Genomic DNA, 27221 nt, shown 5'->3' with positions numbered 1-27221 from the left:
TTCCCTTGGCGGGGAGGTCAATTACCAGGGGGCACAGATCTAAGGTGATTGGTAGAGGATTAGAGGGGACATGAGGAAAAGCTTTTTCACCCAGAGGGTGGGGGGGGGTGTCTGGAATTCATGGCCAGGATCGGTGGTGGAGGCAGAACCCTCAATTCTTTTATAAGGTACCTGGACATGCACCTGAAGTGCTGTAACCTGCAAGGTTATTAACCAGGTGCTGGAAGGTGGGATTAGATTGGACGACTAGTTTTTTCAGCCGGCACAGACATGACGGGCTGAATGGCCTCCTTCTGTGCTGTAATTTTTCTATGGTTCTATGGTTCAATCCGAAAGTAGGGTCTTAAACCTAAATAAAGGAAACTATGAAGGTATGAGGGGCAAGTTGGCTGTGGTAGTTTGGGAAACTACATTAGAAGGTACGATGGTGGACAGGCAATGGGTAGCATTTAGGGAATTAATACATGGTTTACAACAAATTTACATTCCTTTGAGGCACAAAAAACCCAGCAGGAAAAATGATTCGACCATGGCTAACAAGAGAAGTTAAAGATTGTATTAGATAAAAGGAAGAATCTTATAAAGTTGCCAAAAAAGTAGTAAGCCTGAGGATTGGGAGCATTTTAGAATCAGCAAAGGAGGATCAAGAATTTGATAAAGAAAGAGAAAATAGAATATGAAAGTAAACTAGCGAGAAACATAAAAATGAACTGTAAAATCTTCTATAGGTTTATAAAAAGAAAAAGATTAGCAAAGCCAAATATGGGTCCATTACAGGCAGAGACAGGGGAATTTATAATGTGGAATAAGGAAATGGCAGAGCAACTAAACAAATATCTTGTGTCTGTCGTCACAGAGAAAGATTCAAAAAACTTCCCAGAAATACTAAAAAAAAATGAGAATGAGGAACTGAAAGAAATTACTGTTAGTAAAAAAGTAGTAGTGGAGAAATTAATGGGACTGAAAGTTGATAAATCCCCAGACCTGATGATCTACATCCCAGAGTGTTGAAAGAGCTGGCTGTGGAGATAATGGATGCATTGGTGATCATCTTCCAAAATTCTTTAGATTCTGGATTGGTTCCTAAAGATTGGAAGGTAGCAAATGTAACCCCACTACTTAAGAAAGAAGGGAGAAAGGAAATGGATACATTATTAGGGAAAATGCTAGTATCTATTATAAAGGATGTGATAACTGGACACTTAGAAAACAATGGTAGAATTGGGCAGAGTCAACATGGATTTATAAAAGGGAAATCATTTTTAACAAACCTGTTGGAGTTTTTTGAGGATGAAACTAGCAGGACAAGGGAGAACTGGTGGATGTGGTATATTTGGTATATTTCAGAAGGCATTCAACAAGGTCCCACACAGGAGGTTTGTAAGCAAAATTAGAGCACATGGGATTGGGGGGAATATACCGGCATGGATTGAAAATTGATTAACGGAAAGAAAATAAAGAGTAATGTTACAACCGAGGTTGGAGGAATCCACTAGTCACAACATATATTTAAATGTTTTACCCAGTCACCAATATGGCCAATTATATACTTTATATTAATTCCAGAATAAAATCCACCAACCAGGTTTGTTTAATAAACAACAAAATTATTAATTTATTATAAAACAAGACATATTCAATAAAGATGAAAAGCTTATAGAACCAAAAAACCATAGAAACATTACAGCACAGAAGGAGGCCATTCAGCCATCGTGTCTGCGCCAGCCAAAAAAAACTAGCCGCCCAATGTAATCCCACCTTCCTGCACCTGGTCAGTAGCATTGCAGGTTACAGCACTTCAGGTGCATGTCCAGGTACCTTTTAAGGAAAACAACCCTAGCCGATCCAATCTTCCCTCATAGATGCAATTTTCAAGCCCCGGCAACATTTTTGTAAAACTCCTCTGTACTCTCTCCAGAGCAATTATGCCCTTCCTGTAATGTGCTACCAGAACTGTATGCAATTTTCCAGCTGTGGCCTAACCAGCATTACATCCCTACTTTCGTATTCTATACTTCGGCCAATAAAGGAAAGCATTCCCTATGCCTTCTTCACCACTCTATCTACCTGTCCTGCCACCTTCAGGGACCTGTGTACATGTAATCCAAGGTCTCTCATTCTTCTACCCCTCTTAATATCCTCCCGTTTATTGTGTATTCCCTTGCTTTGTTTGCCCTCCCCAAATGCATTACCTTACACCTCTCTGAATTGAATTTCATTTGCCACTTTTCCGCCCACTCAACCAAATCATTGATATCATTCTGGAGTCTACAGCTATCCTCTTCACTATCAACTACATGGCCAATTATTGTGTCATCATCAAATTTCCCAATCATGCCTCTCACATTCAAGTCCAAATCATTAATATATACCACAAACAGCAAAGGACCCAACACTGAGCCCTGTGGAACGCCACTGGAAACAGCTTTCCATTCACAAAAATATCCGTCAACTACTACCCTTTGTTTCCTCTCCCTGAGCCAGTTCTGGATCCAATCTGCCACATTCCCCTGTATCCCATGGGCTTTCATTTTTCTGACTAGTCTGCCATGTGGGACCTTGTCAAATGCCTTATTCAAATCCATGTAGACCACATCCACTGCACTACCCTCATCAATTCTCCTTGTTACTTCCTCAAAAAATTCAATCAACTTAGTAAGACATGACCTTCCTTTGACAAATCCATGCTGACTATCCTTGATTAATCCGTACCTTTCTAAGTGGCAGTTTATCCTGTCCCTCAGAATTGATTCTAATAATTTACCCACCAAGGTCAGACTGACCAGCCTATCATTATTTGGCCTATACTTTGCATCCTTTTTAAACAATGGTATAACGTTCGCAGACCTCCAATCCTCTGGCACCTTGCCCGTATCCAGTGAGGATTTGAAGAAGATCCTCAGCGCATCCACTATTTCCTCTCTGGCTTCCTTTAATAACCTGGGATACAATCCATCCGGCCCTGGCAATTTATCCACTTTCAAGGATGTCAGACCCTCTAGTATTTCCTCTCTCATTATGCTTATTTTATCTAATATTTCACACTCTTCCTCTTTTACTACAATGTCTGCATCATCCCTCTCCTTTGTGAAGACAGAGACAAAAAACTTATTAAGAACCCTGCCCACATTTTCTGCATCCAGGCATTAGTTACCTTGTACATCTCTGATAGGCCCTATCCTTTCCTTGGTTATCCTTTTGCTCTTTTTGTATTGATAAAACATCTTTGGGTTTTCCTTGATTTTACCTGCCAATAATATTTCATGTCCTCTCTTTGCTTTTCTAATTTCCATTTTTACTACACCCCTGCACTTTCTATACTCCTCTGGGCTTTCTAAAGTATTAAGGTTTTTATGATCATCCTAAGCTTTCTTTTTCTGCTTTAACTTACCTTGTAAGGTTCTAGATAACCGGGGGGATCTAGATTTGGTAGTACCAGCCTTTATCTTTGTGAGGACATGCCTACACTGTGCCTGTAGAATCTTGCTTTTGAATACCTCCCACTGGTTTGCCACTGATTTTCCTTCAAGTAGCTGTATCCAGTCCACTTTCACCAGGTCACCTCACAGTGTCATAAAATTTGCCCTCCTCCAATTTTGAACCTTTACTCCCGTTTTACCTTTGTTCTTTTCCATGATTAGGCTAAAACTAACTGTTTTATGGTCATTATCTCCAAAATGGTCACCCACTGCTACTTCATCCATTTGCCCAGCTTCATTACCGAAGACTAAATCTAGAATTGTGCCCCCCTCATTGGGCTTGTTACGGGCTGGCTAAAAAAGTTCTCTTAAATGCAGTTCAAGAATTTTGTGTCCTCTGTGCCCTTCACACTGTTTGTTTCCCAGTTGATATTAGGGTAGTTGAAATCCCCAACTATTATTGCCCTATAGTTTTTGCAGTCAGAAATTTGCCTACATATTTGTTCTTCTACCTCCCTCTCACGATTTGGGGGTCGAGAGTACACTCCTAGTAGTGTGGCTGCCCCTTTTTTATTTCTGAGCTCAACCCATATGGTCCTGTTTGATGATTCATTTAACATATCATCCCTCCTCACAGCTGTTATCGATTCCTTAACCAATAATGCTACACCCCCTCCTTTTTTATCCCCCTCTCTACCCCACCTGAAAACTCTATATCCAGAGATGTTGAGTTGCCATTCTTGCCTCTCTTTAAGCCAAGTTTCCGTTATAGCAATGATATTGTGTTGCCATGTGTCTATCCGTGCCCTCAGCTCATCGGCTTTATTTACTATATTCCTTGCAGTTAAATAAATACCTTTTAACACTGCCAAATTCCTGTGCTGCACACTTTTTAAACCTTTGCTTCTTCTGTATTTCAGTCACTCACTAATTTTCTGCCTCCCATTCTCTGCCCTGAAATTGTCCGATCTGAAACTGCCCTCAGGTTCCCATCCCCCTGCCAAACTTGTTTAATCCATCCCCAACAGCACTAGCAAACCTTCCTGCAAGGATATTTGTCCCAGTCCTGTTCAAGTATAGACCGTCTGGCTTGTACAGGTTCCATCTTCTCCAAAATCGGTCCCAATGCCCAAGAAACCTGAAGCCCTCCCTCCTGCACCATCTCTCCAGCACACATTCATCTGGTGTATTCTCCTATTTCTATACTCACTAGCACGTGGCCTTGGGAGTAATCTGGAGATTACTACCTTTAGTGTTATCACACAGATTGAAATATGGAAGTATAAATATATTCCCTTCTAAATAACCCAACACACGTGCACACACCCACACCGTTTAAAGAAAAAATAAAGAAGCTTTCTCTGCAGAGATCAACTTTACAAAAAATAATACTTTGGCCAAATAATTGTTAATGCTTGAACAAAAAAAGGATAAGATATGAAATGTTCCAGCTGTCTTTCAGTCTGGAATCTGGGTACACAGACAGCTGTCACTGGGATCTTTCTGGAGCAGTTCTGTTCAGGAGACATTGAGTAGTAGTCTTGCAGGCTTTTTGGAAGAATTACTGTATCAGCGGTTTCAACTATCACACTTGATTCTCAGAAGACTTTTTAACACAGCTGGCAAAAGACAAGTTGGGTGGCTTCTCTCCCAGCACGATACACACCAACTGCCCTCCAAACAATCTCAAAAAACAAAAACAAAACTCCTAACCCATAAATCTAGACATGTGACTTCCCTGTAAACAACTCCAAATAGTTCCATAGTACATAAAGCTCCAGCTGTTTACTGAGCTTAAGACATGTGATTTCCAGTAAGTGTTTTTAAACTAAGTCCCAAGTGTCCTTCCAGTGACACTTTAAAAACAAGTCCAGCATCTCCTCAGGTATTTTCCACAGTCTTTTAAACACAAGTCCTCAAAAAATATTAATAATGGAAGCACATTCGCGACAGTAGGAATAAAGAGGTCATTCTCAGGTTGGCAGGCTGCGATTAATGGGGGACTGCAAGGATCAGTGCTTGGGCCTCAGCTATTCACAATTTATATCAATGATTTGGATGTGGGGACGATATGGAATATTTCCAAGTTTGCTGCTGGCACAAAACTAGGTGAGAATGTGAGTTGTGAGGAGGATGCAAAGAGGTTTCAAGGGGATTTAGACAGGCTAAGTGAGTAGGCAGAACTTGGCAGATGGAATATAAATGTGGAAAAATGTGAAGTTATCCACTTTGGTAGGAAAAACAGAAATGCAGAGTATTTCTTAAATGGTGAGAGACTAGGAAGCTTTGCTGTCCAAAGGGACCTGGTTGTCCTTGTTCAAAAGTCACTGAAAGCTAACTTGTAGGTGCAGCAAGCAATTAGGAAGGCAAATGGTATGTTGGCCTTCATTGCAAGAGGATTTAAGTACAAGAGTAAAGAAATCTTGATGCAATTTTATAGAGCCTTGGTGAGACCACAGCTGGAGTATTGTGTACAGTTTTGGTCTTACCTTAGGAAGGATATACTTGCGGTAGAGGGAGTGCAAAGAAGATTCACCAGACTGATTCCTGGAATGGCAGGATTGTCCTGTGAGGAGAGATTGAGGAGACTGGGCCTGTATTCTCTAGAGTTTGGAAGAACAAGAGGTGATCTTATTGAAGCATACAAAATTCTTACAGGGCTCGACTGGGTGGATGCAGGAAGGATGTTTCCCCTGGCTTGGAGGGGTCTAGAACCAGGGGACACAGTCTCAGAATAAGAGGTAAGCCATTTAGTGAGAGGAGGACGAATTTCTTCACGCAGAGGGTGGTGAATCTTTGGAATTCTCTTTCTCAGAGGGCTGCGGAGGCTCAGTTATTGAGTATATTCAAGACAGAAATCAACAGATTTCTAGATATTAAAGATATCAAGGGATATGGGGATAGTGCAGGAAAATGCCATTGAGGTAGATGATCAGCCATGATCTTGCTGAATGGTGGAGCAGGCTCAAGGGGCTGAATGGCCTACTCCTGCTCCTATTTCCTATGATCCAATGTGATTATGGGGAGGCTACCAAAAATACCAGTACGTGGTTAGTCCTCGGGGTACTATATAAAAAGTTCTGGAACATGCTTTGGAGTTTTTCCAAAATTTTGAAACTCTTGTTTTATCTTGCAATCCAATACATTTTAAAATGAAAAATTCATTTTCTAAAATCTTTCCCTCGCTCCCCCCCCCCACCCCCTGCCCACAGTGACATTAAACATTATAGACACTGTAGAGTGCTGATTCCAGAAGCGTGGTTTTATACCTGCTGTTACTCTCCCCCATTTTACACTTAAATCTGATCATGTGCTCTAGACCTGGAGCTGACTTAAAGCTTGAAAGGTGCAAGAAAACTCAGGCAAATCTATATTTCTAACTGCTTCCAACTATGAGAGAACTGCAAGTTTCACATTGACTGCAGTGTTAAATATAAAAGTTATTTTACTGTAATATTCCATCAACCACGTTTAACCAGTTAATTTCACTTTTAAAGTGGTTATAGAGCTTATAATATTGTCTTTATTTTATTTTACAAAGTTACAATGGATTTCATTTAAAAGTCAATACTTAAGTTCAGATAAAGCAATTGCACATTTTTAACTTCAGGAACAGTTTTCTCTTGTTTAAGACTAGATGACCCTGCTCTTCAAACACTTATTAAATAATTAAGAGGGAGTTAAAACTTACTTTAGAATAAGGACACCTGCTTCATCTTTGTTAAATTGCAGGTAAGTTTGTGTCAATAAAGACAAACCACAGCAGTTTCTATCCCCTTCCCCCCTCAAACTCCTCTGACCATGCAGATCCTCGATGCACCTTTGCAGTTTGGTTTCTAGAGTTTTATGGACTAAACACTTTAATAATTCAAAAGGAGGAGGAAAGTAACTCAACTCATTGGAGGCAGACTTGCAGACTATTTATCTGAACTTTGGAAACAATTTGGTGATTCCAAAAATTAATAAAGTTTCTTGGAAAAAGAAAAGCTGCACAACACATTTTAGCTTCAAAGAGAACTTTAAAAATAGACCCCTGTAATTTAAAAAAATACAGCATCCCCTCCTCCGAGCACTTTCTGGTTTTACAGACTCACTCTTAAACTGATGCTAAGTAACTATGGCTGCATTCACACTACATGTTTAAGGTTGGGGCAAAGCGGCACCAAACTTGTGGATGTGAAAAGCTGAATGGACTCTGAAATACACAGTGGGTGGTTAGGATCTGGAATACACTGAGAGTGTGGTGGAGGCAGGTACAATTTTGTGCTTTCAAAAGAGAATTGGATAAGTACATGAAGGAAAAAAATTTGCAGTGCTACAGGGAAAGGGTGAGGAGAGTGGGACTAGATAAGTTGCTCTTGCAGAGAGCCAGCACGGATACGATGGGCTGAATGGCCTCCTTCTGTGCTATAACCAGTTGAGAATTCTAAGTAAAGCAGAGACTCAATCCAGGCCCCAACTTCACTGCACTAGTGTGAGAAACCACTTTGTATTGACGCAATTGTTGTAGTGTACATGCACAAGCTTCTTGTGCCACGCTCTCTGTATTCTCAAGGATGTGGTTCGTCAGGCATGAATTGATTTGTTTATTAATTGTCAATCTTCCCTGCCTTGATATAGAGTAAAATGTTCGCTTTGTTGACATCCATTATTGTTTGTCTCAGTTCAAACTAAATGTTAGGAATGTAGGAACACGAGGAGGCCATTCAGCCCCTTGAGCCTGTTCCAATCAATTAGATCATGGAAGATCTGTATGTTAAGACCTCTCTTAGTTCCAGAACCCTTACCTTACAAAAATCTATCAAGTTCAGTTTTGAAATTTTCAACTGACTGCCAACATTAGCTTTCTAAGGTGGTCGGGGTGGGGGGGGGAAATGTTCCAAATTTATACTACTCTTTGCATGAAGAAGTACTTTCCGACATCAGCCCCAAATGACCTAGCTCTAATTTTAAGGTTCTGCTCCCAACAAAGAGGAAATATTTGTCCCTATCTACCCTGTCAAATCCTAAAATTGATCAGCCCTTCATCTTCTAAACACAGGATGTTTGACTAAACAGAAATTTTCAATGAAAAGCACAATTTTCAATGAATAACACATAGAGGAGTGGTTTGTTTTATAATACTGTTGGATGTGCAATAGGTCCTGAACTCCAAACCCTGTTCCTAAGGAGTACATATCTCAAACACAAAATTACCCTCAAATTTCAATAAGTTGGCCATTCCTAGTTTACTATTCCAAAAACTCTCAAGATTCATGGTACAATTGTTGAATCTGAAGCACCTACAGGTTTGGCCAAGGCCCAGGACAGGCTTTGGTGCGAGACCTGAAATAAACTCAGATTCAAGCACTCACTGGACAATTAAAGGACACACACTCCAGGCTGGATTTTAAGAGTGGCCACGAGCTCAAAAATGGCGGGCCGCGCGCCAAAGAGCCGCCGCAATCTTAAGCTCAGCAGCTCAGTTAAATAGCTGGAGCAGCCCACCCCCAATCTCGTGGAGGGGGCGGGCTGTCCCCAGCAAAGGCGTCAGCTGCCTCTGCCGCCTAATTTAAATTTTTAAAGACAGACACCCCTCCCCCAAAAATTCACCAATTTCTAACACCCATTTCCCATTTCCCCAACAACAATTACATTAACTATTTGCCCTCCCCTCCCCCAAAAACACTTACCTTTAACATCTGACATTTACTCCCCCAAACTGCACAAAGTTTCCACTTCAACCTTTCCCACCATCCCCTACACCCATTACGTGTATTTGACCCTGTACCCCCCACCCACCAAGAAAATCTTTCCTCCTCCTCCCTCCCCACCAGTGTGGCGCCACCTTTCCCCGGACGGGGAGTTGAAGGTGCGGAGTGCCGACCCCCCCACGCCGAAGATCGCGGTGGGCCCTCAAGTTCACAGGTAAGTCTATGTTAATTTATTCATTTTATGGATTTGAATATTTTAATTGTGGCCCCGTCATCCAGCGGCAGTGGGGGCAGGGGGGGGGGGGGGCGGGGTGCGCCACCACACAGCCTCGCCACCACCGGGAGGATCAGGCCGGGCCCTCACGGCGTTGAGGTCTGTGGCCATCTTCGGGCCCTCCTGCCCCAGAACCCGACGTCTGGGGGAGAACAAGATCCATGTTTAAAATATATATTTAATCACCTCCCTCAGCTTGACTTGCATCGTCTGTAACTTTAGCCATTGCTCAGAGGCGTTTTCTCTTATTTTCTGCCTTTTCTTGGTCTCTGGTATCCCTCAGATTGCAGTATTTTTAGGTTGAGGCCAGATCTGCTTCAAGGCCTGTGCAAATGTTGCAAGGATGTGAGAAAGAGTAGATTTTCCTCTGTTGATTTTCCCTGCTTTTTTAGAGGGAAGCTTTTAGTCTCCACCTCGTGCCTCCTCAACATCTGGGATGTCCTTAGCCACAATTCCACTCTTAGCATAGCAATTCTCTATCTTATTGAAACAAATCAATTTGTAACACCTTAAACTCTATGAAAAGCATGACACAAATACTGTGTGTTTTGTTTTCATGGCTAAACACTTGGGCCCTGTCCCCTAAAAGCGAGCATCTAAGATCCCAAAAGCATCAACTCATCTTCTGTCCTTCTATGATGACGTGAATGGTGACAGACCGAGTCTAAAACTGACAGTTGACAAAAACTATATTTCAAAAATTAAACACCGCATTTCATTATTTCTCTTAGGCACACTGTTGCATAGCATGATGAATTCAGGCTGAAGGACATAGAAAGAGAGTCTCTTGTTTCCTGAGGCTGTTCAGAGTCAACGGTAACAAGGCCACTGTCTTCCTTCATAAAAGGCACTTCCTTGCCTTCTAGCCACTGAAACACAAGTTGCTGTGGTTGTGCGAGGAGCCGGCGATAGCATCCAGGAATGTTCAGTTGTAATGCAGGGATTCTAAACTTGCACGCCTTCAGTCCATCCATAGCCAAAGCTTCCTGATACCATAATGCTAGCTTGTTGCATGGATACTGGATGCTGTTACCAGGCATCGGAAGAACAACCTTTAATTAAAAAGAAGCAATGATTGCAGTACAATTTAACCAAGTGGCATTAAAGAATGAATACTTCCTAAGATTAGCAGAAATAGGAACCAGATTAATCACCGTTTTAAAGACAACATTTAAAAGCAGTATTTGAGTTTATAATATAACAAAAAGAGTGCCATTGTATTTATTTTGCTTCTTTAATTCGAAGAGTATTTCTATATTAGTCATAAAAACACAAAGTGTTTTACAGACAATTCATTACTTTTGAAGTCACTATTTCGTAGGCAAATTCAGCAGCCAATTAGTGCACAATAGGGTCCCCAGAAACAGCAACAAGATTAACGGCCAGTTCAATTGGTTTTACAGATGTTGGTTGAGGGATAGCTGTTGGCCAGACCACCTGGAGAAATTCCCCTGCTGTGGAATCTTGTACTTCTACCTGAGGGGGCAGATGTGGTTTGAATCTCAGAACTGAATTGAAGAGTCGACCTAGACTAATGCGTGAAGTCCCAAAATGTGGCTTAAACCTACAGCCTTCTGACTAAAGAGGAGACAGCCATCAGAGTCAAGGTTCATACCAAAAAAAAGTATAGAATTGAGGAATAGTAGCAAAAAGGCACCCTTGACCACAAGTGTTATATTTATGAAAATCCTGAATAATGTATTTCATATACTTTTCCAGTTATTAATAACACACCACCTTCTACTCTAAGAGTGAGCAGAGCTGTGCATCAGTATTTTTCTATATAAAACAATGAACACCCTCAGGATCATTTATGCATAATGTTCTCCAGAAAGCCCTTCAATGATGAAGGAATAAGGAAGAATTCTTACCTGGTTAATGGAGTAAATGTTTAACTCCAGATCTTCAGCTGTCACAACGTGCACCTGATGGGTGGAAATAATTAAAATGCTGCTCAATTTAATTGGCAGATCTCAAGGAAAAATCAATCAGTAAAAATGGACATTTTTTCTGAACACTGTTCAACAATCTGAAGCCTCTTTTACCACTCCTTACCGTAGCAGGTGCTTATTAATTGAATGTTACTTGGGAACAGTTTGGGGGCCAACAAAGTACAAAATTGAAATCAAGTTTATAATAAACTAAAGTCAAGTCCATTCTAAAATGCTGCATTCTACAACTTAATTCACAGTGATTTCTGTAACTTGCTTCCAATGGTTCTGCAGCTTGTGGGCCTGGACTCAAAACTAACTGAACACTTCATCAAAAAGATTTGTGATTCTGAGATTGATGGTTCCTTTCTGCAGCTAAACTGAAACAAGCCTTTTCCAAAGCACAAGCTCATTCTGCAGCTTGACTGGCAGTCAAAAGATCCTGCGGCTTATTTACTGGGTTGTACAGTAGAAAGCCGCTGCTCAGATTTTTAGCTGAAAATTTTACTGTAATAGGATCAGTGTTCCATTCAGTTGCCAGTGTCACAGTAACTCTTCACTACAGGTCAAATTCTAAAAATATACAAGGATCACTCGAGGCAGGTTCCACCGAACACAGTAACAATTCAAATCAACAGACGTGGGACGCAAGTTTTCCATCCTTCAAAGCAAGTGTACAGAATAAAATCATAAAGGCATGACACAAGGGTTAGTTTGAAAAATACAGACTTGCATTTATAAAGCACTGTTCACAAGCTCAGAATGTCCCAAAGCCCTTTGCAGCCAATGAAGTACTTTTGAAGCATAGTCTCAGTTGTAATGGAGGTAACAGCATCATATTTGCCCACAACAAGAAATAAGAGCAGGAGGAAGTCTTACAGCTCCTCGAGCCTGCTCTGCCATTCAATAAGATCATGGCTAATCTTCTACCTCAACTCCACATTCCTGGCCTATCCCCATATCCTTCGTCGCTCGATTCCCTTAGTGTCAAGATCCCACAAACAGTAATGTGTTAATGACCAATAATTTGACTGTTTAGGTGGTTGAGGGATAAATATTGGTCAGGACACTGGGAGATATCTGCTCTTTGAATAGCGCCACTGAATCGCTTACATTCACCCAATAAGGCAAACGGGGCCTTGAATAAGTTATGAAAACTCAAACAAAGCTGGACATCACCTGCTCATCAAATTCACACAGAAACACAACACTGTTAACTCTTGATTCACAACTGAAAACTGATGAAGTTTGGTTCTTTAATTGTAGTCTAGTCCCAGCTAATATTCGCCTCTTGCAGTATTTACTTCATGAGCTGCAGTACCTTGAAACAGCAGAACTGCCACTCAATAGGATGCACAGGGCTCTCAGTATATCCGATACTAACGCAAACTTGCACCATTCTCACCCTGCTGCTCCAGAGTGGAGACATACATGTGAAGCCATTCTGCTTAGACATGGCAGCACATTGTGAGTACACATATTACAGTTGTAGTCCACAATCCTCTGTCTCTTAATGTGAGTAGTTTCCCCAATATACATTGCATCTACGTGCTGACAGCACCCAAGCAGAAACGCTCTCATGCAGGGCAATGGGTTACTGTCGGATTGTACCTTGAGCTTTATTAGCGATTCTGAAGATGTTTTTAACAGAACCACTTGAACTGGTCCAATTATTTAATCCCTGGCTGATTCAACAACAACTTGCATTGATATAGCACTTTTAATGTAGTAAAACATCCTAAGGCACTTCACAGGATTATACCAAGATAAAAATGGGCACTGAGCCAAAAGGAGATATTAGGATAGGTGATTAAAAGCTTGGTCAAGGAGGAAAGATTCAAGAAGAGTCTTAAAGAAGGCAAGAGAGGTGGAGATGAAGAGATTTAGGGAGGAAATTCAGCAATTAGCACCTCGTTGGCTGAAGTTACGGCCATCAATGGTCGATGGAAAACGGGGATACATAAGAGGCCAGAATTGGAGGGACACAGAGTTCTTGGATGGTTATAGGGCTGAAGAAAGAAAGATGGAGAGGATTGAGGCCACGGAGTGCATTGAAAGTGAGGGTAACAATTGTAAAATAGGCACTGGTGGACTGGGAGCCAATGTAGTTCAGTGAGCGTAGGCGTTGTGGGTGAGCAAGATGTGATGTGGGATAGCATGCAAGCAACAAAGTTCTGGATGAGCTCAAGTTTATGGAACGTGGAAAGCTGGCAAGGGGAAGCATTGGAATGTTTGGAGGTATCAAGGCATGGACGAGGGTTTTCAACAGCAGATAAGCTGAGTGAGGGCAGAGACAGACAATGATACGGAGATGCAAGTAGGCAGACTTTGTGATGAAGAGGATATAGAGTAATACTTCTCCTTGACCAATGGGACACAGGGGCAATGGAAAACCTAAATTGGACATCATAGAAAGAAACATATATAGCAATTGCAAGGGGGAATTCACTTCTACATTTAACTTGTCAAAAGAAATTTGACTTGCATCAGAAATAACTGATACTGCCCACCTTCCTCATCTCAGGTTTAAATACTAAGGGCTAAATGATTTAACCATAAGGGGTCATTATAACAGGATAATGTCACAACTCATCTTCTCAGGGATAAATGGAATCCACTATGTTGGTTGAGCTTTTCTGCTCTTATGAGACACTGCAGATGAACATAGATATGAAACCAAGGCATCAGTGAGCAATTGTGTATCCTATTCTAGCTCATCTACATCTAGATAAGGGTAAGTGTTAGAATGAGCCAACTATTGCAGAAAGAAGCAACCTGATCTTGTGTGACATTTACTTCACATCATTTCATTTAATCTTGCTCAATAAACTAGTGCAGAGTATGAGAGGTCAAATTGGAATGACTTTATTGTCTGGTTTGTTTAAAGTGCCAAAGAAATTTTAAGGCAAAAATAATTCTTCCTGCAACATGCCAAAGACTTGCAGGTTGATAGGTAAATTGGCCATTATAAATTGCCCCTAGTATAGGTAGGTGGCAGGGAAATATAGGGACAGGTGGGGATGTGGTAGGAATATGGGATTAGTGTAGGATTAGTATAAATGGGTGGTTGATGGTCGGCACAGTCTCGGTGGGCCGAAGGGCCTGTTTCAGTGCTGTATCTCTAAACTAAATGCTTGTTTTTGCACTAGGGACAGAACCTGCCTTCTGTTATAATGACGATTACAGCGTTTTCTGAATTAACACAAGGGGACAAACCTGTGATGGGAATAAATGCACTGCAGGTGGTGGAGAGAGGTTAACCGTGATTCTCACTGAAAATCATTTTTATATAATGCAGAAAGAGAGAGATTAGATGTTTGCAGTCTCTTAAAGGATTCTCATGCAATGTACCATGGTGCAGTGCAGCAAACAACAGGAAATTGTTGAAATGAAAGCGCTGAACTAATTTTAAAATAAATGTTAAAACTTACTGGATTATTCTGATGCGATAGATCCCAGTCAAGATTATCACAAACAACCAAGTCTCCCTCTACAACCTTCAAGTCATAAGTCTTCAGGCGAAAAGATGCAGCTTTATTCCAGACCTTACTGCAATATGAGTGGATGTAAAGGATACGCATGGAGTGTGGTAAACTAAGCCAGGCCCTGGTACAACCCTCCTGATTGTTGCCATAGCGATTTAATGCACGTAGCACCAGTCGCTCTCTTGTTTTGTACTCTGGCATCAGGGCAAGTGTCCCCTTGGCATCCTCTGAAGAATAGAAAACACAGTATTGATATGATGTCAAAGATCTTACAGTGACACAGTGTAGTCCAGTGGTGTTCAAACATTTTTTGTGAGAAACCCCTATAAAAATTGGCACCTCCCTGGGGAACCCCTGTGCTAACGTCTGAGACAGTGTAATTAGTATATAGCAACAAAAAACATGCTCGAAGAAAGACTTGCATTTTTCTTGCCCTCCCTGTGCCATAAGCCATCTTTAGTAGAACGAAGAGAAAGATAACTTGCCTCCTGGCCTCCAAAAAACTTCACTCTGTTCCAGCATATGACATGCAAGACAGCAGCCTATACTGAGCGAATGACAGATTCTTGCGCTGTACAGAAAACCTTGCTCTCGTCTGCACCTCTCCACAATGGGACAACTCCACACACTGACATTACATCCAACCATTCTCCAGCATGGGTACAATACAAATTTGTGCCAATGGGTACCCACTCTGAGGTGTGCAAGGCTCTTATGTGTACAATAAGTCCCTGCATATTTAAAGGGTCACTGGTTTCATGGCACTGTCGGGGGAATGTTTGGCGAACTTTATTTTGGTTTCAAAGAAGCGAGCTGTGCAATATTTCAGGCACAATGGTATCATCTGCAAGAAACATTAGGACACTTTCAAAAGCAGGTTACTTCACTGCATATACAATGGGTGGTGCCCCTTAGAATGAATTGACAGATCAGGAAAAAAACAGCAAAATAAAACTCATTCTGAAAATCTGGAACAAAAATAGGAAAAGAAAAGTGGAAACACACAGCAGGTTGGTCAGCATTTGTCGAGAACACATGCAGTCAATGTTTTAAGCTTTTACCCATGAGTCCAAAACATTGACTGCCCTCCCCATTTTAGGAACGGCTGGAGTTAATCATCAGGAACGAGAGAGACAGCACTCATACATGAGCTTCTGACAAACAGAAGGCAACAAAGTATTCAGACAAGATACAAAACAATTTTTCTCAATTGTCTTGACACAGACCCAGAAAGGAAGCCAAGACTGTTTTCGAATTAGGGACGACTGTCGGACTTTGTTGTGCATTCTGTATAGAACAAGCTAATGGACAATCAAAAAAATGTGAACAATTAAAAGTAAGCAAAAACAAGAAATGCTGGAATCACTCAGCAGGTCTGGCAGCATCTGTGGAAAGAGAAGCAGAGTTCCGAAGAAGGGTCACCGACCCGAAACGTTAACTCTGCTTCTCTTTCCACAGATGCTGCCAGACCTGCTGAGTGATTCCAGCATTTCTTGTTTTTGTTTCAGATTTCCAGCATCCGCAGTATTTTGCTTTTAATTAAAAGTAAGCCATTGATTGTTGAGTACTTTGGGATATCCTGTAGATCTGATGCTGTTTCAATGCAAGTTCTTTCTTTCCAATAACAATCCAATATACTTGGGTTGATGACCAGAGGACACACATTTAAGGTAATTAACAAAAGGACCAATGGGGAGTTGGAGATGTTTTTAAAAATGTAGTGTGTCCTAATGATCTGGACTGCACTGCTTAAAAGGGTGATGGAAGCAGATTCAATTGTAACTTTAAAAAAAGAAAATTGGTAAATGTATTTGAAAGGGTAATATTTGCAGGGCTCTGGGTAAAGAGCAGGGAGTGGTTCCAGTTGGATAACTCTTCAAAGAGCCAGCACAGGCACAATGGGCCAAATGGCCTTCATTCCATGCTATATAATCCATACAGAATACATTTAATATCAAATTGTTTATTTAACAAAACATAGGCTATATTTAAAATAAAAAAATATTTCTGTTCATGGCTACTGACACTTACCAGTATGAATAAAATGTCTCTTGGCCTTATTAACAGGGTCATTTCCTTCTTCTGGTGTAAAGAATAAATGCACAGCTTTCACCTAAATAAAATACATGTATGAAAAACCTGACAGGAATTCCATAATCCACCAATCTCACAACAACAACACTAGCATTTATATAGCACATTTAATTTAGTAAAACATTCCAAGGCACTTCACAAGAGCATATTATGACACAAGCTAAAGAGAGAGATATTGGGACAGATAGGCAAACACTTGAGTAAAGAGGTGGTTTAATGCAGCATCCTCAAAAAGGAGAGGAGGTAGAGGTGAAGAGGTTGAGCGAGAGAATCTCAGAGTTTAGTGCCTGGGCAACTGAAGGCACAGCTGCCAATGGTGCAGCAATGAAAATTGGGGATGTGCAAGAAAAAAAAATTGGAGGAGCAGAGAGATATTGAAGGGTTCTAGGGCTCTAGGTGGTTGCAGAGGCCATGGAAGGATTTGAAAACAAGGATGAGAATTTTAAAATTGAGGCATTGTTGGACTGGGAGCCAGCGTAGATCAGTGAGCACAGGGGTGATGGTTGAAGCAAACTTGGTGCAAGTTTTGATATCAGCAGCTGAGTTTAGGAAAATAATCATTTGAACCTTTTGGTATTTAAGCTTCAAAAAGGACAAACTGCCTCAAGGGCTCACTTAGCCCTTAGTTTATGCCTTGTTGTGGTCTTGTAATGTTCAGTAGAGTCTTGGCAGTCGCCATTAATTTGATGTAAATTTGCAGCAATCCAATTACAAGCAGCTTTCTCCTAAATTGATTTGATTACCATTTAGTTAGCCACACATGTGCACAGAAACTTTATAGCTAATTAAAGCAGCTGGCAATTCTGCAACTGAGTTGTCAAATTCCCGAGTTCCTTACTGAACCACAAGAGGTCACTGACAGAAAGATAATCTAAACCCTGAGCTGTAAATTGGTAACAGAGGGAGACATATGAAAACAAGGACTGCTGCTTCTTTTAAAAAGTCAACAAAGAAACACATTTCTCAGAATGGTTAAATCGACAACATTGTAAGTGTTAAACAGCAGCCCTGTCTGTCTGCTCAAGTGAATGTAAAAGATCCCACAGTATTACTCAAAGAACAGCAGGGGAGTTTTCCCCAGTGTCTTGGCCAAAAGTTTATACCTCAACCACCATTACTAAAAAAAAATACTCCTTACTTATGCCATTCCTATTGTGGAACCTGCGGTGCAAACTGGCAGCTGCATTTGCCCATATTACCAGTGACTAAAGCATCCCATTGTTTGTGAAGCTCTATGGACTGTCCTTGACTCACAAAAGGCACTGTATAACTACAAATTCTTTCTTTCCTTTAGATCCATGCCAACCGATAACTTTTCAACACAATAGTCAATGTGTTATATGAAAAAGCAGAACTTTTCCACTGGCTCTGGAGGTTGTCAGCATTAACCAATCACTGCCTCGCCCAGAGTGACTCTGGTATTTATTCGACTGACTGGTGAAGGAATTATCTTCAAAATAACACTCAGGGTGATTCTGAGTGGTAGAACAAGTATTTAAAATGAAATGATTTCTGAGAAATGGTTTCATCTCAACTAAAGGAATTCTAGATTTGAATATTGCAGATATAACAGCCTTGTCAAAGCTACTTCATCAGGTTTTCAACCTCCATATAAATCATGAGTGTTTGAGATTAAGATGTGCCAGCGGTATACAGCAATCCAGATAATGCATTGATTTTTTAAAGATTGTATTTACAGCAAAGATTCAGGCCTTTTGGGCCAGACTGGTGTTTGTACTCCTCAAGCCTCCTCCCACTCTTTATCTAATCCTATTAGCATAACCCTCTATTCTTTTCTCCCTCATGTGTTTATCTATTTCCCCTTAAATGCATCATTTCAATCACATTTTTATCTGATAAATTATTGCAATAAAATACTTATGTTGTAAATGTTCTGCATCATATCTGCACAGTCTCTGATAATTTATTACCTTGACTGATTGCAATGTCAAAGTTTCAAAGAGTATTAGCAGAAAACCTGAGCAAGGCAACTTCCAGTTATACATTGCACCAATCACTGCCGGGAAACATTCAGAGAGATTGAAAGTTAACTCCAGTTTCAGGCTAGCTATACATTTATGTTGTAAAAGCATGAAAATCTCAAGTTTACAGCTCTTATCTGAATCACTTCAGTACGTGCCTGGTAATATAAGCAGGATATAGCTGGTAATGTAAGCAGGATCTAAGTCCCAAGAAATATACAAAGCATTGTTAGTTGCTGAACCATATACCTGTGAAGGTCATAAAATGGTAAACATAGAAACGGGCCTTACCAACTTTTCCTGGAGGAGAGCTAAACCAATTTGATCTGCCTGAACATTCTGTCCTAGACCAAATCGCTGAGGTCCATAGTAGTTCACAAATCCTTTTTCCTGTGGTTGAAAGAACTAAATTTACTTATTTGACCAGAAAGGTACTGTACACTTAAAAACAGAGCTGTAGGCACTAATGTGGCACTGTCAGTAGAAATACAAAGCACAAAAATTCTATCAGTAATAAGTTGCCATGTAAAGAATAAATGGATACGGTTGAGTGACTCATCTGAGAATTAAAATTAAATCAACTATAAGTTCTGGAATTCTCATCTTAACCTGAAGATGGCAATGGTCTTTTATTTCCCTATAGTTTATGGTATGGCAGACACTGATGGGCAATACATTATGTACTTGATGTGTACTGACGTCTAACTCAGAGGATTATAAACTGTGGCATAATCACCACTGGTTCATGAAGTGACAGTCACAACTGATTCTAGAGAAACAGCACCGAGTACAAATAGATCTCGTTGTTGGATCAGGGAGCACAGTCACTCTATTACTTTATAATTTTATAGTTGGAGGAACTGCCGAGTATAGCTGCAATTTCTGGCCCATCTATAGACCAATTCATTCTTAGAGGCAATGTACATTACACTGACAGACATGACAGGCTCATCATTATGCCTGTAACACAAGGTAACCCAAAGATGAGGGTAGCACCACCTGAAATAGACGATAGGCTTCCCACGCAGAAGGAAAAACAAAATAGCAGCAATCTCATATAGGTGAATGTTAATTTGTCACCAGATGCTGGGAGGTGTGCTGCAGGATCATAACAAGGACTCTTTTTCATCAGAGGAGAAATAATCACCTGGTTTAACATTTAGAGTTCATGACACAACGCACCGTTTAAGGCTAGATGCCTTTAATGGAATTTTACCTTGACTTTCTCAATTGCTTCAAACACTCTATCAATCAGACTTGCTTCAGGATCATCTTCCTGGTGCTTGCTGATGTTTCTTATGATGATACTGAAATGGTTTCCTTTTAGCTGGCCAATTCTTAAATGCTGAGATGTAGGGCGCAGATTGTACACTTTCAAGCCTTTGCTCTGGATTGACAGTTGCTTTGCTTTTAGCCTTGATGGGGAACAAATTGGTGTGCATTACAAAAGCTGATTAGGTGGAGGACAAACATTCCATTTTATTTTTACACAAGCTACTGATCTAAACTAAAATGGAAGTGCATGTTAGATCAGTGGCTTTTGGTATGGTCTTCCTCATTTTTTTGACTGAAGCTACTGCCAACAAACAAACAAAAGTACAGGGCTCTTAATGCTGTGAGGAGAAGGAAACAGACAGGATGCCATCAACAACTATGTTTGCTATAGCCTCACAAGAGCCAGGTTACCAGCATCAGATGGTTTCCATCCCAAGGTTTTAAAGGAATTAAGTGAGAACATTGCAGATGTCCTAACTACAATCCTCCAAAGTTCTCTCGATTCAGAAATTACTCCTTTAGTTTACAGAATTGCATTAGACTCTCCACAATTTAAGAAAGATGAAAGAGGGAACGCTGGGAGTTATAGATCAGTTAGTCCAACATCTGGTGTCAGGAAATTACTAGAGCCTATAATTAAAAGGATAGAGCAACTGAACACCTCGAACATTTTCAGCTGATCAGAGAGAGCCAGCATGGATTTCTAACGAACCTGACTGAATTTTGGAGAAGAGACTGAAGTAGTGGACAAGGAATTGTTATTTATATAGACTGCCAGAAGGCATTCAATAAAATCCCTCATAAGAGACTGTTAGATAAAGTTGAAGTTCACAGAACTGAAGGCAAATTATTGACCACGTTAGGAAATTCGCTGAGCGATAGGAGATCAAGAGTAGAGATAGTGGACGGATACTCTAATTGGCAGGATGTGACCAGTGTTACGACTGAGGCGGGAGGTGTTCACTATCTTTTCTAGTCCCACTTCTCCATAGGTCACACCATTTATTTTAAATGTTTAGCCAGTTACCGATTTGGTCAATCATATATACTATATCCCAGAATAAAATACACCAACCAGTGGTCTTTAATAAACAACAAAATTATCAGTTTATTATCAAAGAAGACTTATCCAGTAACAAAGCAAAGCATTAACGCACAGATTGAAATATGAAAGTTCCCTTTTTAAATTCCCCACACTCACACACACACTGAAAAAATACAGACATTCTCTCTGCAGAGGTCTGTTACAAAAAAAAGACAAAAAAATTGTTGGCCAAATACTTGCTAATTCTTGAAGGAAAAAAAAAGATATGGAAGGAAGTCAGTTGTCCTTTTTGGTCTGGCATCCGGGTATACGGAGACGGGTCACTGGGAACTTTTCTAAAGCAGTTCTTTTCTGGTGGCGTTGTGAATTAATCTGGCAGATTTTTCCAGCTTCTCAGGAGAGGTACAGCACCAGAGATTTTAGGTCTCCCACACTCTATCTTTGCAGGGTTCCTTCAAAGAGGTAGAGAAAGAGGTGAACTGGGTGGTTTCTTTTTCCTTGGCAGGCAAAACACTAACTGTCTTCAAAACAGTTCATACCCCAACCCTCCTGACCTCCATAAACCTTGACATGTGGCTTCTCTGTAAACATCTTCCCAGGTCACCAAGATTTCTGTTGTTTATTGAGCTTAAAGCACATGAAGCACATTCCAGCACAGGTTATTTTCAAACAACATCCCGAGTGTCCTTTCAGTGAACTTGTTGAAATAAAACAATCTTTTCAGTTTTAACAAGTCCTCAAAAATTAAAATATTAAAAAAATGGAAGCACTTTCGTAACACCAGTGACGTCCTGCAGGCATCTGTGTTGAGAACTCAACTATTCACTGTATTTATTAATGACTTAGATGATGGGATAGGGAGCCACATATCCATGTTTTGCTGATGATGTAAAGATAAATGACATTGTAAATAGTGTAGATGGAAGCACAAAGTTCAAGACATTAATAGATTAAGTGAATAGGCAAAACAGTGGCAAATGAATGTCAATGTAGGCAACTGTGAAGTCGTACACTTTGGACCAAAAAGAGGACAGACAAGAGTAGTTTCTAAATGGTGAAAAGCTCTGGAAGTTTAAAGAGACTTGGAGATTCATGTACATAGATTATTAAAATAGCATGAATGGGTACATAAAAATAATCAAAAAGATGAATGGAATGCTGGCCTTTATATTTAGCGGACTAGAATACAAGAGGATAGAAGTCATGCTACAGCTATACATTTATACTAAGACCTGGTTAAACTATACCTGGATTACTGTATTCAGTTCTGGGTAGCTCACCTGAGGAAGGATTATTGGCCTTAGAGGGGATGCAACATAGAGGTTGAAGCTTAAATTATGCTTTATACAAACTAGGGTTATATAGCCTGGAATTTAGAAAATTAAGGGGTTATTTGATTGAAGTTTAAGATATTAAGTGATCTGGTAAATAGAGAGAAACTACTTCCACTGGTTGGGGAATCTAAGACTAGGGGACATAGTCTAAAAATTTGAGCCAGGGCTTTCAGGAGTGAAGTTAGGAAATACTCGTGCATGAAAAGGGTAGAAGTTTGGAACTCTCTCCATAAACAGCAATTGATGCTCAGTCAATTGTTAATTTTAAATCTGAAATTGGTAGATTTTCTTTAACCATAGATATTAAGGGATATGAGGCAAAGGCAAGTATATGGAGTTAGGTCACAGATCAGCCATGATTTTGTTGAATGACAGAACAGACTCAAAGGGCAAATGGGCCTACTCCTATTCCTATGTTACAATGCTGCATAAAGATAATGGAGCCAGATACAGCTTTGGCTCAGTTGTTGTACTCTTGCCCGAGTCAGAAGGCTGTGGGTTCAAGCCCCACTCCAAAGACTTGAGCAAATAATCTAGGCTGACGCTCCAGCACAGTACTGAGGGACTGCTGCACTGACAGAGGTGTTGTCTTTTAGATGAGACATTAAACTGAGGCTCCATCTGCCCTCTCAGGTGGTCGTAGAAGATCCCATGGCATTATTGGAAGAAAAGCAGGGGTGTTCTCCCAGTGTCCTGGACAATACGCATTCCTAGACCAACATCACTAAAAGAGGTTACCTGGTCATTTACCTCATTGCTGTTTGTGGGAGCTTGCTGTTACTGCACTGCAAATGTAATCAATTAGCTGTAAAGCATTTGGTACATCCTGAGGTTGTGGAAGATGCTATATAAATGCAAGTTCTTTCTTTTTCTTTCATTTCTTTTCAGAATAGATGGAATGCATAGTACACTGTACCTCAAGTTTGGAATAGCTTTTTAAAACTGATAACAAAAACGACTGAAAATTGGAACAGGATGAAGAAAGAGAAAGAGAGAGAAGAGAAAAAAGATGTTGTACACTGGTTAAGTGTAAACTTTAATTAAATAAGGCCACATTGAAGACAGGTCGTCTTACTTTTTCTTTGCCCTCATTCATTAAGTCTCCATGTACATACATTCAGATAATTCCACAGTAGCAGTACAAATCATTTTAATTTAAATTTAAAACTTGCTTTCAGGAGCAATGCCAAAGAGTGCATTGTATATGGAAAATGGGCCTTTTATCAGTGCATTGGGTGTGCATCTTTATGCAATTTTTGGCATTGGAATGTGAGACAGCAACAGTCTTTCAGCTCATCTGGTTCGAGACTCACCAAATCATGGTATGAAACAGAGTTTCTGGGTCTGCTTAGTAATATATTACTTACCAAGGAAATTGTTTGAACATTTTGGCACAACTGAAACACGTAATTATCTAAATATTCAATGGTTGTTAAAATCTCAGATCTGGGATTGATTTCCAAGGGATTCAATGCCCAATAACATTTCAGTACCATGATGCCTTGGCCTCAGGCAATGGCTAACTCAACTAGTTTCCAATTACAGCCTGATCCAAATCCCACAAAACACAGGGCTGAGCCAAGGTAACAGGTCGTTCAAATACTAACAGTGTGATTGTTTTAATAGGCAAGGTTATCACAGATGGTTACAGATTCAAAAGCAGCCAGAGAAACTTTGTGAGGAATAAGGTTATGATCACTGATTCCCCTGCGGCAAAATGCCCAGAGGTCCAAGCACCTTCTTGCATGGATTCAGGGGTTCCTTTTAAGATACATGGTTGGTTGAAGCAATGACAGATATCTACTTAGAGAGACATACAACAGAACCATTTTAAACAAACTCCTCAGAATGTAATGTATGTAGAGGCACTGTCACAAGATGGGCCTTCTTCCTCAAAACGTTTCAGCTCATTTGATCTGACCTTTCCAAGATACCAACCGTATCAGCGAAATAAATACAAAGCCAGCTGCTTCATAGACATGCCCAATTTCTTGGCTTCCACCACCTTTCAATCACGCCTTGTGTAAAAAGACATACTTCCCAATATAACTTGCCTTTTACCATGCTGAACCTGTGCCCTCTTGTTCTGTGTGCAGCAAAAAGTAAATCCAAAACAGTGCTTGCTACCTAGTTAAGTATCGTCAAAATATCCCATCTGAGGCATTCTTTTTTCAGGGCTGAAGAGCCCTAGCCCAGCAAGTCGTTACTCTGAACTCTTCCTTCAGTCACTGGGGAAATCAATCTTGTTGCTGTTCTCTGCATTGCCTTTAATACTTGGATGCCTCCCTTAATACATAGTGATCAAAACTGTTTTGCAGTCCTTCTTATGAAAGCCTTGTACAGCCTCACCATCTCCTTCGGGGGGACAGAACTCATCTCATTTGGCAGCAGTATCATCATATGTGCTTTGGTTTTTCCAGCATCCATAATCATATGCAAATTGTTATAAGAGGGGTGACTGCAAATATAAAGGATTTGGATGAGATGTAAGACATGACTCATCAACCCAGGAGAGACTAGACAGGACTGAAATACAGGTTATGATTTTAAGCTTCTAAATTGGGCTGCTGTATTTTTCACCCACTGATAATGAATGGGTAGAAGTTATTCCATTTCTCAGTGACTTATATTTTGGACAACTAACGAGTTTATTCTGTGTATCCTCTGCCTTACTTAGTCCATGGCCTCAGTATCTCTGTAAACTCTTCCAGCCCCACAATCCTCTGACAATTCAACATTGCTTAAAACCTACCTTCTTGACCAAGCTTTCAGTCACCTGACCTAATGACTTCTTCATTAGGTGTGTCAATTTTTGTCTGAATACTTCTATTCTATTCCTCATGTGTTTATCTAGCTTCCCCTTAAATACATTTATGTTATTCCCCTCAACAACTCCATGTGGGAGCAAATTCTACCTTCTAACCATTCTCGGGGTAAAGAAGTTTTTCCTGAATTCCATATTGGATTTATTCGTGACTCCCTCTTTGATTTAAAAGTTACTGGGTGTTACGACCAGGTGAGAAAGGGGTCTAGGGGCTCCGTCTCAGCCTTTGCCTGGTTTGACCGTAATAGGGTTTAATTCTTAAAACACTGTGGTTTTAGCTCCCCCTCAGTGAATCCTTGTCACTGCTTTCCAATTGTATTGGCAAAGAAATCAACCAGACAGGTTTTCTTAGATTTAAACAAGAAAGGTGGAAGTTTATTAACCTTAAACTCTAATTCGGTTAACGACTACGAATATGCAACACAAACACGCTAGCATGCATACGCGATAAACACATACGCAGATAGAGACAGAAAAGTAGAAAGAATAAAGGGGAAAAATTTGAGGCAATAGCTGTGATTTATTTACGGTCCTTTGAGTTCGATGTAGAGTCTTGCCGTTTTGTTGGGCCCAGTGCACACTTTAAAACTTGTGTCCGAAGAAGGGTCACTGACCCGAAACATTAACTCTGCTTCTCTTTTCACAGATGCTGCCAGACCTGCTGAGTGGTCCCAGCATTTCTTGTTTTTATTTAAAACTTGTGTCAATGTAGGAGTCTTTTCTCTCTTGAGGTTGAAGTGACTTCAGTGGATCCGGAGATTCATGAGAGGGAGAAAAAGCTAGCCAGGAGAGAGGCTCTCTTCTTCCAAGTGCAGTTGCAATCTGACCCAAAACTGTCCTGTGAGCAGTTCAAAACCAAAAACCTGGGCCAGCAGGTTAGTCATGTGACTAGTGGCTTTCTAACACATTCAAAGTCTGATGATCAAAGTCCATTTGGATTAACTGGATCAGGGAGCAGTTCTCTTGTCTCCAGGCACCATCTCTTCGTAGGCAAATGTTTTACAGCCACAGCTGATCTCTTTAAACAAGTCATATTTTTTTAAAATTTATTTAGAGATACAGCACTGAAACAGGCCCTTTGGCCCACCAAGTCTGTGCCGACCATCAATCACCCATTTATACTAATCCTACACTAATTCCATATTCCTACCACATCCCCACCTGTCCCTATATTTCCCTCCCACCTACCTATACTAGGGCAATTTATAATGGCCAATCTACCTACCAATCTGCAAGTCTTTGGCATGTGGGAGGAAACCCACGCAGACACAGGGAGAACTTGCAAACTCCACACAGGCAGTACCCAGAATTGAACCCGGGTCGCTGGAGCTGTGAGGCTGCCGTGCTAACCACTGCACCGCCCTAACTCTTCACTCCAGCAACAGTTCAAAATCAATGTTCATATGACAAAATTAATATGCATCATTCGTGGCAGGTAGCGTCTTCATGACACTGGGTCTTAAAAAAAAAATCACATAATGACAAAAACTCAAGAGTGGCATGTGTAACCTTTGGCAAAACAAACCCTTTCCCCTGTATATTTCCTTAAGCTTTTTCAATGTTCCGCCCTCTCACCTCCTTGCGCCCCTCACATTAACCCTACCATACTGGTATATACAACATAAGTGTTAGCCCCACCAAACTGAGCCAAAACAGACAGCTAATAATTAGCATTAAAGATACTGGAACAAATCTGTACAAAACAGCAAATGATGCATAATGCCATTTAAATACAAATACAGAGTTTATTTTAAAAGAAGTTTCCATGATAGTGGAAAATACATTTGAACAGCTACTGAACAAGTGCAACATGCACCAAACCTGGGAATTCAGGGCCACGGGCTACTAAGACACAATAAGATAAA

General features: G+C 40.5%; 1 protein-coding gene across 4 annotated transcripts in view; it reads right to left on the bottom strand.

Annotated features, from left to right (window-relative positions):
* Positions 1 to 9224: 9224 nt before the first annotated feature.
* The window catches only part of pus7l (pseudouridine synthase 7 like), a 28375-nt gene continuing 10378 nt past the window's right edge, over positions 9225 to 27221 (bottom strand). For 2 of the 4 annotated variants that reach the window (XM_068050946.1, XM_068050945.1), the window contains 6 exons: positions 20095 to 20293; positions 19170 to 19268; positions 16834 to 16915; positions 14749 to 15029; positions 11258 to 11311; positions 9225 to 10438 (listed from right to left, as the gene is read on the bottom strand). In XM_068050946.1, coding sequence (XP_067907047.1) covers positions 10088 to 10438; positions 11258 to 11311; positions 14749 to 15029; positions 16834 to 16915; positions 19170 to 19268; positions 20095 to 20293 — 1066 coding nt within the window. In that variant the 3' untranslated portion in view covers positions 9225 to 10087. Of the gene's footprint in view, positions 10439 to 11257; positions 11979 to 14748; positions 15030 to 16833; positions 16916 to 19169; positions 19269 to 20094; positions 20294 to 27221 lie in introns of those variants that run through there. The other 2 variants (XR_010976891.1, XM_068050947.1) reach the window with 2 other exon arrangements.

This window comes from Heterodontus francisci, chromosome 18, assembly GCF_036365525.1.
Source record: "Heterodontus francisci isolate sHetFra1 chromosome 18, sHetFra1.hap1, whole genome shotgun sequence".
NCBI classification, from domain to species: domain Eukaryota; kingdom Metazoa; phylum Chordata; class Chondrichthyes; order Heterodontiformes; family Heterodontidae; genus Heterodontus; species Heterodontus francisci.
The sequence above is the reverse complement of the archived record's forward strand: the minus strand, read 5'-3'. Positions and strand labels throughout refer to the sequence as shown.